We start from the raw sequence: 13,262 nt of genomic DNA, 5'->3' as shown, positions 1-13,262 counted from the left end.
ACAGAATCAAGAGACGATTCTGTGAGGACTGCCCAGTGAAGTGAGCTACGCAGAGAAGTTAGTGCAACAAACCTGGATGCCTCCAGATGCATCAAACATCACCTGCCCCTCCCCTGGGCCCTTCTGTCCCTGGTGTTGGGGTGGGTAACATCCCTGGTCCCTGCTCAGGTCACAGGCATTGCTCTGGTCACTGTCACTGGTCACCAGCCACCAGGGCTGAACACGGGACTGGGCTGTGGCGTCCTCCTCTCCCTAAAGCTCTCTGTCTCCTTTGCCTGCTGAGTGGTCACTTCTCCAAAACTTGCAGGAGCTCAAGTGTCTGAGACTGCTGCTTCACTTCAGTGGTGCTGGGGAGTAGCTAAAGAATCATTGCACAGCCCTGACAGAAGGACTGGGGAGGCAGAGAGACTGCAAAAGCCCTATTTCATCAACAAAACAGGCCAAAAGCATATGCTGCAAGAGAAGAACAACAGCACATAAACTTGGGACTTTCTGTTTCCAGTTCTGTTTGCTCCGGCAGGCTTTGCCCCGCCCCAGCCCCCTCTTTTTTATTTTTCTCCTGCCGTAGTTTCCTATTTTGGATTTCAGGAGTTATCTCACAAAAGGCACTCTCCAAAGACTACCAATTGCTCAAACATTATTGGTGGAGTAGGAATTGCTTAAATACAAGCACATACAGAAAACTGAATACTGCAACCTAGACAGCAATCAAAATCAGCATACCACAGAGCCACAGGGGTCTACCATCAGCTGATAAATCAGTACTGCCTTTTACAGGCACTTGCAATATTCAGAAATCTCCAACTACAATAGTGAAGAAAAACTCCAACTTGAGGTCAAGTACAATGCTGGTGGGGATGGATGTAATCCATGGAGTGCACACAACATTCACCAGCTGTGAATTTTGCCTGCTAAGTGGAACTCATCTACAGCGGCATTTGTTTCCTACAGGCTCCTTAGTTCTTTTATTTGTCTCTCTTTTCTCAGGAGACACTCTAGTTTTTCTCAGCATTCCCTTCTTTTGCACAGGGAACTGAAAAACTTTGAAGTGTGCCTTCTAAAACACTGATAATCTTCTTCAATTAAAATGAATAATGAATCTTTAATTTGCCACTTACCCGTAGGATCTAGTTGGGTAGCTAAGAGCTTATCTCAGCTTATATCCTAAGTTGAGCTCTTGCAGGGATCCACTTTGAATTAATGCTGCAGTAACATCACAGCTTTGGCTGGCTGCTGTAAGCATACATAACAAAACTCCAGCCAGGCACTCTAAATAAAATCTCTGTTCTAGGACCTAAAAACTTGCCAAGATAGCATCAGATCAACACTTTTTTGTAGGCTAATTCAAGGGTATTATGACTAAAAAATGAAAATTTTTGAAAACTGAATCATTGAATTCAGACTATTCTTAAATTCTTTGACAGTTGTAGACACAGTGGCACAGCTAATGAAGTAAAAATATCTCTGTGTTTGCTGTCAAACATGAATAATAGGTCTAATTTTTTTTACATGAACTGGACGAAAAGTTTGATTTTTTTTTTCTCAGAAAAACAGGAACATTTTTTTCCTGAAAGTGGTTGCAAAAAGCTCATTCCAGGGTTCATCTGTCTGGCATTCTCAATGCCATAATGCAAGAAAGTATTTCCCTCTAAAAAACAAGCTACTTTCATAACCTCTATTTGCTTAATAAATTTGCAGCACTACACAATATGCAGCCTAGGAAGATAGTATGAAACATAAAAACACTCATATGAGACTGGAAGTGCTAGAATTTAGTTCAGGAATAACCTTTACTTTATGTTTAAGTTACTGAAAGTTTAACGTCACAAATGGAGTCCACAAAGAGTAAAAGCTATGTGTGTGAATTCTCTATTTTGTCTCTCTCCTTCAAAGTAAATCAGTGCTTCGTTTGCCTTTCTAAAAATGCTAATAAATTAATAGAAATGACAATACAATGGAATGAAGTCCTTATCTTCAGGAAACTAGAGGATGGACCCAGAATTCCGTTAGATCCTAGAGGATTTTTTAAAATGCTTAATGGTCTCTAGTTAGTAATAATTCTCCTGGGACTCAGCCAATTTAGCAAAAATTAGAAGACATTTGACTGGCAGCAAAAGCACTAGCCAAGGAAACAGCTGAAGTTCAAATGAACTCTAAAGCCACCATATAATTACCACAAATTTATTGAGATGAGCTGTTTCTTAGCTTCTTCTAGCATAGGTTGCACAAATAAACCCTCATATTAAAATGAGACTGTTCTGAAACAAGAAAGTGGTTTTATTTTTTACAATAAAACATACATTACCTGAAGTGGACATTGTTCTCTATTAAAATGAGAAATATATACGTAATAATTAGAATATTACTGCTTTTAAAGTATGTTTGTGAGGGTTTGCTCTGTCATAGTCTGCAAAAAGCTGAGAGAGGTTAATATATCTTTAAGCAGTTTTTTCACTGTCACAGTCCTCAAATTAGCTTTCTATAAAGATTTTAAGCAATCTGTCTACAGAAACATGTTAAAAAGTAATGGCAAAACATTCTACAATGGTTCTATTCTCCGGTAGTGTGGCAAATGAGTTGGATCAAGGTGATGTTAGTGTTTAGCGTCAGAAAGTGGAATAACTTGGTTATCATACACAATGACAGAATCATCACTGATCAAAAGAAAAGCCATCCATGCAGTCAAAAAGGAACATAAAACAGGGCTCCACACCTTAATATCCAGTATTAACTATTCCCATTTACTTGTGACTGTCATTCCTCGGAGATTACTGCACTATAAAATCTGCATTCTGAAAATCAGTTTCAACATTTGAACATTTGTCTCTGAGCCCTGTGTTTTGTCATATTGAATTTTTTCACTGTGCACATCTATGTTTCTTTCTTGTGCATTTCACTCAAATTCTTTCTCATATCTTTTCACTCTTGTATAAAGGAATTGTTGCTGTTCTGTGAAATAAAGTATCAAAAGCTGAATGGACTGATGAAAGACATCAGTACCTCCAAAGCCGGAAACAGCATCACAAAATGCAAACCAAGCAGATTACCTTATTCTCAGGAATAAAGTAGGAAGTAGTGAAGTGCATGAAGTGAGTGATGAAAAATGGCAGACAGAAAGTTTGCCTTGGAAAGGCAAACTTAGGATGCTGCATGTATACTGGGAAAGAAAAAAGTTGTAAACCCAAACTTCTGATGCCTTCCTTGCGCCTTAGGATTAAGGAATGATCAACCAGTGCCGTTCAGGACGACAAAGAAATATAACAGGGACTCCAGGTTAAGCTCTCAAGGTAATAATTACCTTGTAATTATTGGGGCTGATTGCCCAGAAACATCAGACAAAAACACTGGTGGGAAAGTCAACACTAAATCCATGAAGGGGTTACACAGAGGAGGATGGAAACAACAAGCAGCCACTACTTCAAACCACAGCAATTCTGGCAGATAGTGTGCCACTTCCAAATACTGCAGTGACTCCTAGAGCATCACTGCCTTGACCCCTCGATTCTCGTCTGCAGTTCCCCTCTTTGTGGGCTGTGTGTGAGTCACAACCCCAGAAGACAACATACTTCTCTCACACATCCCAGCCCCTCTGTGCTCTGGCACCTGCTCCAGTCTTTTTTTTTTGAGCATTACTTGCAGAAAGCCATCTCCTCTGCTACTGACATTGCTGGCCCAAAGCATATGACAGGGAACCAGCCACAAGGCTGGTCTTACAACTGGCAGCAGCAGCAGCGCGCCTCAGTACTTACCACACCATTGGATCTACACTGATCTCCCTGTGAGATTTGCAATCTGACAACATTCACAGCACAATGGTATTCCTGAATAGATTGCCATGATATATGGTAATATATGGGATATATTATACGGTATTTTACATATTTTGACTGCTACAAATGGTTGATTTCTAACAGCTATTTTTGGACGCTCAGTAGAATGAACATATTTTGCCAAGTTTGGTAATGAAAGAAAATATTCTCATCTTTGGAGAAAAGGAGTAATTTTATATACTTTAAAGGATTAGCAATTTGACCTCTTTAAAGAACTGTATGATGATGTTTAAAAAATGTAGTCTATAGATAAGGTTGTTTTTAATGCCATTCAACGCATATTTTCAGTTCATTTGTAAAACAAGCTGAAGTTCTAAGTGAGCTGAAAGGGACACAGAATTGAAATGTGAACATACTCTGACTGTCATCTTTAAATAGGTAACGATGGTAAGACAGTGCCCTGGTGGCATGTGCATAAAATGCACATGTTGCATTTTTAAATGCTCACTAGATGGCAACATTGCCTTTCTTTAATACAGCTGCCATGGTGTAGACAGCAGCCCTGTAAAATTCTGACTGTCACCTTTGTAGAAGGAATATTAAACCATGGCTTGGAAAAAGAAGTGGAGAACATTACACAGGACTAAAAAACATTATTTCTGTTTCACTGTGGGGTGGGTGGTGGCTTTGTAAAGGGAACATAAACATAGATGCAATTGTCACCTTAGGTATGGGCTTTAATTGGTGAGCTCGCTGCATTTTGAATGTGGTTTGGAGTGTCCCTTGAAATAGCATCTAATTGACCAATACATGTTCAGTAATGTTAACACTTGATCTGGCACAGGGAACAAACCTTGGCGATAAAGAGAAAGGTGTTAAGGAATGAGAAACGCTTATCTCACGGAGAAGTGCTTTCAAAACCAAAGCACAGTGGACTTTTTAAGACATCAGTCTGATGCTGATATGCATTTATATATTGCACATCCAACATTAAGTCTTGTGGACATTCATGAAGAGTATAGATATAGAGGAATAAACTAAATTCTTGTTAAGTTAGTGAGGAGATTGCTGAAAGAGAAAGGTGTGGGACTGGCTTTCAAATAGATCTTCAGCAGAGAACTTCAGAATGTTTACAGGTGAAGACCTCCCTTCTTTAGGAGAGAGAGTGAAATAACTCCTGCTTGTACAATATTGCAGCAATGGAAATTAAATAACTTCACAGAGTGTAAAACTGTTCACTGTGGTCTTGGGATGAATGTATTAATACAGCTAAATTACAACTAAATTACAAACACACAGAATGTAATTTGTGGTTACCAAGAGGACTTTTTTTTTAAACTATCCTGAGCAAGTTGAAAAAAAAAATTAAGGTTTTACTTTACTATCACTTTTCAGTCCATGTGTGCAGGTCAGAAAAGCTGTGCCTTACAATATAAGGCAGGTGATGCCTCCTCCAATCCACATTAGGCATGTGTCCTAGGGAGTTATTGCCCACCCTAAGATACACATAGCAGGGCAGGCTTAGAAGGATTGGGGAAAGGGAAGGCTCACCAGCTTTACTTTAATTTTATTAGAAATGTAAGCTCTCAAAGCCACTGGGTACAAACAGGCCTGATTTTGAAGAAATGTCATGTAAATGCATGTAAACAATACTTTCATCTACAATTATAGAGGCTGGGCTGTGTTATCTCCTGTACACTCCAGAGGTGTCTTACTGACTATCTACACACACACAGCTACAGGGCACCCTTAAGTTTGGCTTGCAGTGAATGCTTAACCAATCTGTTTTCTCCATAACAGTTGGCTAATCATTTCATCTTGTCCTTAAGAAATCACAGGGCGGCAATGTCAACTGCAGTTAAAGCAGGGAAGCCTTTCCATTAACTTTTACAGACCAAGATTGGAAGCACATATTTAGGGAGGAAAATGCGATATGCAGCTCAGTGGCAGATAATATTATGCACATATATTTAAACAAGATAGTCTTTTAATTTCACCAAGTCTAAAAATATACCTTTAATGCCTCATAATTTAAAACCACACTTGGGAGAAAGCATTGACACCAGGAACTGGAGCTCCCTTCTCACTTCAGAATTTCCCACCCACCAGCTGACCTCTATGATTTGCTGTGTGAGGAGAAAGCCATTCTGCAAATGATCAAATTGTTGCTTTTGACATCGCAAGTGGATTTCACCCCATGGTTTGAGCTCCCACTGCATCATTTCTTCCTCCCCAGATGTGTAGATGGTACAGTGGTCATGGAGAAAGAGGATGATGTTGCCAAGTCCTTGGCAGCATGAGTCCTTGGGATGTGGGCATCTCCCACGCTGATGGAACACACCTGGATCATGCCACCCATGAACAGGACAGGCAGTGACAGAGCCTGCCTAACTCATCTAGTCACTGCCAGATGGTCACCTCACCTATTTTGTGTTCTGCCCACCCAAATCTGTATCAAGTGTCCAACAAGATGCTTTGAGTTAAGGAAAAAAATACATCCCTTTAAAGAAAAGGGATCTGAACTGGAAATGCACTTGATGACAAGTTGAGGTTCTGCTGTCGTATGTGTATTTATGAGGTTTGGAGTGATATCTTTATGCTTTGAGGGATTTTTGTAACATAAGAGGAATATTGATGAGGGCTGTGCCTAATGGGGAACTACCTGATTTTGTACAACTTCTCCCCATCATAACTTCTCTCCATCATAAGCTCTAAGTTACATGAGAAATTTGTGACTGTATCTGAAAATGCTTTTTGTTACACTTAACCCTCTCTTTCATAGGAGGCATTGCCTATCCTGCTTCTCATGGAGATCAGATAATGTGCAGTTGTATCTAGGCCTATGTAACTCATTTGGGGAAATATAATAATACCAAGTACGTGTGACAGATCCCTATATAACTTTAATCTGTCAGCATGTCTTTCTCCTACACCTATTTGCTAGCACAGTAGATAGATACCAGTAAGTATGCAATGCAAGATAAGCGATATTTTCCTCGCCATTCCATTCTAATACTACATGTCAAAACAGTTGCTATGTAAAAAATTTTGCATTTCAAAACTGTTAAGTTGAACAATTTCCATTTCCACTACAAAGTCTTCTGTAGATGAATGTATGTTCGTGAAAAAGAACATTTTCACATTCAAATTAAAGCATAGAACTGTTAAAGATCAAAGTAGCTCTAACCATTTAGATTACTTTTTGGTGGAACTAGAAAATTAACATGTGAAGAAGAGCATGTAAATGATGTGTAAATTATAGAGTCATAGAGTACCTTAGAAAATATTATTTTTATAACTGAATGAAACTGACAGGGAAAGGAAGACTTGTGACTTGGATTTTACAGAGAACTTACTGTTGGATAGCAAGCCAAATATAAATACTAAAGTAATATATGCAATTGCAGCAAGTATTTTAGATGCAGCAGGGATCATTATTAGGATTTGTTTTGCAAGCATTTAACATTTTCATAATAATCTGAAAGAGAAGGTTCATAGCAGGCTGATTAAGTTAGGAGACAATTCTAAACTGAAGGAAGTCACAAAGCATCAATGAAGACTGAGACATAATGTGACAGGATTGAAAGAATTAGGAAAATAAGAAAGAGAAAATTATACTCAAACTTGGAAATGTACAGTCAACTATATCTTAATTTAAAAATGCCCTACACAGGAGAGAAGTGAGTTTGAAACAAACAAAGCATTAACACCAAAGGAGTAAGTGAATTAGATTTTGGTTGACATGTAATCAGAAACTGCATAGATTACTTTTGTTCTGAGTGCTTGTGAAGAAGTCTGCTCCTTGGAGAGCTTACAGAAACTTCCAGGAACTCAAGGATGAAAGAAGTTCCCACACATTCATTCATGAGGGAAAAAAAAATACAATAGTTGCAATCAAGATCAGGCAAGTGGCAGTGGAGATTGTGCTTATAGACATAAACTTATTTGAAGAGTGTAAGGACTAGAAAAAAGTTAGGACTGGAAATTTCTACCTGGTAGAAAATTAATCAGTGCAGAAAAGAAGCATCATTATCTGGGATACTTTAGTGTTTAGCTAGATCACCAGACATGTTGGTACAAAGAAATTTCCATCAGCCACAAGGATCAATGCAGCATGGCTTTTCTATCTCCTATATATTCTTCATGATTTCATCTAAGAGTTAAAAGCAGTAACATCTATTTAGCATAAGTTGAGTTTATTCCTAAATGTCACTGTAGTGAGATGCAATTCTGCAGTGAAATTTAGGCACACTATAATGTGAAATCAGCACATCCCAGGACTGCAAGACTGCAGCTCTACAGATGGTCCAACAATCCGCTGCAGCATTAAGAGACATTTTCTACTCCTTTTTAAACACTGAAAATATCATTTGCCTGTGCACTAATCCAAATATTTTATGGTGCATCTCTTCCAGTTTTCAGCTGATTTGTTATACTACATTATCTCTCACTGTCTCCCTTACCCCTCTGCTGTACATGCCACAAATGAAAGACAGCATACTTGTGTAAAATCATAGCAGTTTAGGAGCCCTAGTTTCAATTTCAAAAGGAAAAGAGGTAAATCCCAGAGCCTCTGTATTTTGCTGTCAGCTCAGAGATGGGCCATTTGCTATGTAGCACTCCCTCTGCTCTGGGTTTTCCCCTGATTTGTGTGCTTCAGAGGAGGGTGATAAACTTGGAAATGTGGGGTGGATTTACGGCAGGATGTTTTAGAGCTAGGAGAGAAAAAAAAGGTTGAAAAACGAAGAATATTGTATTATTTCTAAGTGAACCTGCAAGAGAAAAAAAGTTATCTTGATTTTAGTTAAAAAGATAAAACTTTGATTGTCTGAAATCAAAAGGTCCCATTGACTTCAGGGGGATTCTCTGGCCACTAAGGACATAGTGGCCATATTCTGTCTTTGCACTCATTTCTGTAACTGAGCACAAACCCCAGCTCATGGACTATCAGAACTCCTGCATTTCTGGACTTCCCTGGGTCTCTCTGGAAACTGGTGCCGGTACCCTTTGGTAGTGGGTCTGCAGGGAAACAGCTATTAAGGACTGTTTGCACTGCCTCTCAGCAGCTTTGCAGCAGTGTAATCCACAGTTGCAGGACTGAGGTATGCACAAGCCATGTGTGAGTAATACTCATATGGCCATGACAGCTGAGGGAGCAAATGCTCATCTCCAATCCTGCACTGTGGCTGTACAGTGTTATTGGACAGTGGCCTGGGCCAAATGTGATAATAAGGCAGGTCTTTATTTGAGTGCCATATAAGTTTTAACTTTCTCCTGGACAATTTGCACCTAAAGCACACAACGTGTTATGGCGCTCCCTACAAATAAGCACGCAAGGGCAGAATACATGCTATCAGTTTTAGCTGCAACTTCATTTTTTTACCAGACAGTAACTACTATATATCCCACTACTGTAACGTATGTTGAGGGGAGGCCACAGTCCTCAGAAGGATCGAGCACAAACACACATTTACAGATCTCAGTGTAATCCATGTACATGAGTCAGCAAAGTTAGGCCAGAACTACAGGGATTTTTCCATGATTTGAAATGAATTAATTTGTTAAGAATGCTCTTGAAGATGACTTTAGGTAAAAAGAAGAAGGTAATCTTCTTTTTTTTTTTTTTAATTAAATTCCATTAACAAAGCGTTACCCTTAGATTAAGTTCTCAGCCACAACTGATTCAGCATATTTCACTTCTTCAGGTACCTAATTAGGATGCCAGTCTTTGTTCATGTTATTTCTTTGTAATAGAAGTAGTACTTCCAGTGGCTTTGGTGAAATACAACTAGAAGCATTAGATGAACAGAAATCCTCCTTAGACAAAAATCACCTTTAGTCATTGAGTTTCTAACAGCCTCACCTCACAGAGGGGTCTCTGTCAGTTATCAAAGATGAAAGCAAAGGGACAGGCTCTCCAAGGCCTTCGGGCAGAGAAGCAGGGATACCCACAGAAATAAATTCAGAGTTTGTGCACTTTAGGAATTTAGTGAGCGTGCTCACATCTGTGCAGCTGAAGTAGGAACTGGTACTTTTTCACAGTAAGTACCCTAGAATTTGCTGCTGTGGGGATTCTGGGTGTTGACAAGAATACGGATAGTTGGCTGAAGCGATCATTTAACCCTGCCAGTAATGAGCTCATTTGAAACAAGCCCCTTCCTAATTATCACTTGGTTATGATTGATTCATCACCTGCTTTGATGCTCTTATTTAATGAACAGAAATGAACTGCTGGTTTTAAGAACTGCATAATTTTTAATAAAAAAAGATCTGCCTTAACGTTATATCAATTAGTTCCAGACTTGCTTTCTTTCCCATACTCTCTGTATGTGTGTGCACACACACGTGTGAATATGTAACTACTGTGTACCTGTGCATGGAATGCCTGTATGACATTTTAATGAAAACAGTACTGGATCTTAGCTTATATATGCACGTTGCACTACAGGAATAAGAATTTTTCTTACCGATTTCGCTCATGGATATCCCTGGAGCTAATTGGCCGCTGTTGAAAGAACTATAGGTAAACAAGTTTGGTACAGAGGTGAGGTCATAGATAGGTTCCTGCTTTATCTGTTTGATTCCAGTCATGTCTAACCCAGACTGGTCTGGGGAGGGCTGGGCAGAATCCACGCTGTAATAGCCCTCAGACTTGGGCAGGTCGATGACGTGCCCGTTGGCGTAGGTGCTGCCAGTCTCGCTGTTCAGATTGTTCAAGCCATTGCTGATGCTGCTGCTGTAAACCCTGGCCAGAGCTTCTGCCTCACCACTCTGCTGCTGCCGCTGCTCCTGCAGTCGCTGCTGGTGCTTCTGCACTTCAGCATACAAGCTATCCCTCTGCTTTTTGGACATTCTTCCAAATTTCACAGCTGAAAAGCAAAGCACAATGTGAAACCATTGTCGTCTTCAATTTTTTCTCGATTCCCCTCAACGCCACCACTCTTCTGTCATTAACTTTCATGGTTAATTTTGCTGTGGAAACACCTTTTTCTGTGGAAATGAGAAAGGATGCAAAGCTTTGCGTCACGCACATTTCATAAAGGAAAAAATATTGCGTACTTGATTTTACCAGGTGACAACAAGAACTCCTGTTTGACAGGAGGGCCTCAGTCAAGTAATTCACTTCCCACTATGAATGTTAAAAAGACCATGCATCCTTTTATATCTCTGTGTTCACTGAACAACCACCCAGAGCTGTATGAAATGTACAGTCTGTGAATTCATATCCATTTACTAATTTTTCACAGATCTTTACACAGTACACTAACAAGTTTAGTATTCTGGGTGAAAACAAGCCCCAAAAAACTTATTACCGTATCCTTTCAATGGGGTGTTATCTTCCTACTTTAAAAAAAATAAAAAAATAACAGGTTAGAACCTAGAGGAAAATAACAGATTTGAAAGTAAACAGCACAAATGAATGTCATCTTTTCCACAGAGCAAAGTCTTAGGGACTTATGCAATCTCCATTTCAACAACCTTCATGCACAAATCCATGCACTCCTTCTGATGAGAAAGGGAAGAAAATATAAGAGGGCAAACCATTTTCCCCAGAAACAGGGTTCATTACACCGAGACTGAAATTTTCAAAGGTGACAGGCTGATTGCTGTGGAGCTAGGAGGAGTAAATTCACAGCCTGTATACATAGCAGATCACAGCTGATTATCACTCTCCACCCCCATCTCTCTATAAATTCTGGTCTTTTACTGGGCTCGATCTTGTGATCTTAGAGCAGAGACAGTTGTTGATTGTGCTCTAAAACAAATGAGAGATACATCCAGCAGAATTCATCAGAACAGGTATGGGGACATAGCTCCAGAAATAAAGAGTTCTACGTATTATGAGGTGCATTTTCTATATTGTGTATTTCCAGTCTGTCTGAAATTTGGATCAATTCAGAATCATATTTATTAGCACATGACTCTCATTTAGCCCTTGAGAAAAGTATGAACTTATAAGTGGATAAAAGTAAAATTCTTCATTCAGGAAAAAGAACAGAAGAAGTAGAGCATAATATGAAAATACAGTGCCAGAACAACAAGGTGACAGCTGCTTTATTTTCACTTTTTTTTTTTCTTTTACATCTAGAGGGTTTTTTTCTTATTGCCAACCTAAGTTTAGTTGCAGCCCTACATTCAGGCTACAAGTTACCTCACACAAACTCAGCCTGCCCCTGGAATCAGTGCATGGTATGCTGCATACCCTTACGGACAATGTACAATGACTGTATTTTAAATAATTTTGAATAATGCAATTGTGTATTTTCTTCAAATTTAGGGCCTCAGCAATAAAACCAATGCTTATCCTCATTATATATTCATTAATTGGATTCTCCAGCTGCTGTCAATTAGCATCCTGCCTCTGCATGATAAAAATGCATTTATTACATGGCTGAGAGGTAAAAATCAAATTAAAGTTTTCTGTCAAAAAGTTCACACAGCCAATTTTAAATTTGCAAGAACTGTTAGTAGCCTTAATCCTAAACAATCATAAAGACCTTTACATCAACTAGGACAGAACTAAGTGATCTGTTGGAAGAATCACTCCTTTTGTCTCTCTGCAGTGGTCTCTGAATTACTGGTTGGGAAGACGGCACTGTCAGTCACATTAAAATGCCCCTGTGATTTATCTTAAATCATTGGAAGATACTATTTTCAGGAGGAAAGCATGTGCTGTTAAATTGTTGAAATGCTACTTCTTTAATCACCATGAAGAATTAGGAGCTAAGGTGTCAAGTAAACTGGGTACTAGGACCAAAAAGAATTCATGGACTAAAGGCCCTCCCCAGGTGAGGATGGTAAGCAAGTAACTTCAGTGAGGCATAAGACACACTGAGGCAGAAGAAGACCTATTATGGTCCAAATTTTGACAAGTTTATAGTCTGTGGTCCATCTAAATAAATAGCGCTTTATGTAACTTCTCCATCAATGACTCAATTTAAAAATACACACTTTGAGTCAACCCTTTAAGAGAGAAAATTGCTTCCAGGAAATTGAAATTAATATAAACTGCTTAAAAAAATTAGAACATTTTCCTCCAATACTTTTTTACTATATGAAACATGTTTTTGAGCTGGAAGCCCCCTGCACGAGGAGTGGTGCCCAGGGCATGCCAGCTGTGGGCAACCTTGCTCCCACTGCCTGCAGCTTTGGCGTGGTGCATGCTCTCAGCTGCTGATATTGGCTGGTCACACCACCGCCTGGAAGGTGGAACTGAGCTCTACAGGGAGCACAGGATCCTGAGATGGCGCAGGCTGTGGAGCTTTCCTCTGGCATAGGATATACTTTCAGTACTAAATTAGGAAACTTTCTTCTGCAGACCCAGATAGGGACAGGAGGCAATGTGCAAGTAAAAGAAATGGGGTTTCTTCCAATGCAAAATATTTGGTCAAGTGCACTGAAAAAAACAAACAGAGACCCCTAATGATATCAAGGTGTAAATTTGTGTAGGGTTGCATCTCCTTACTACCAGTCCTTCAGAGATCTCAGGGA

The 13,262-nt window shown here is 39.4% G+C and overlaps 1 protein-coding gene across 1 annotated transcript in view; it reads right to left on the bottom strand.

Annotated features, from left to right (window-relative positions):
* RORB (RAR related orphan receptor B) overlaps window positions 1–13,262 on the bottom strand; it is a 143,731-nt gene that overhangs the window by 23,384 nt on the left and 107,085 nt on the right. Inside the window, exon 4 of the mRNA XM_063179984.1 lies at window positions 10,238–10,639. Within this exon, the coding sequence (XP_063036054.1) occupies window positions 10,238–10,639 (402 nt within the window). The remainder of the gene's footprint in view (window positions 1–10,237; window positions 10,640–13,262) is intronic.

The sequence above is a fragment of the Melospiza melodia genome, chromosome Z (genome assembly GCF_035770615.1).
Source record: "Melospiza melodia melodia isolate bMelMel2 chromosome Z, bMelMel2.pri, whole genome shotgun sequence".
NCBI classification, from domain to species: Eukaryota; Metazoa; Chordata; class Aves; order Passeriformes; family Passerellidae; genus Melospiza; species Melospiza melodia.
This window is presented reverse-complemented; position numbering and strand designations above follow the sequence as displayed.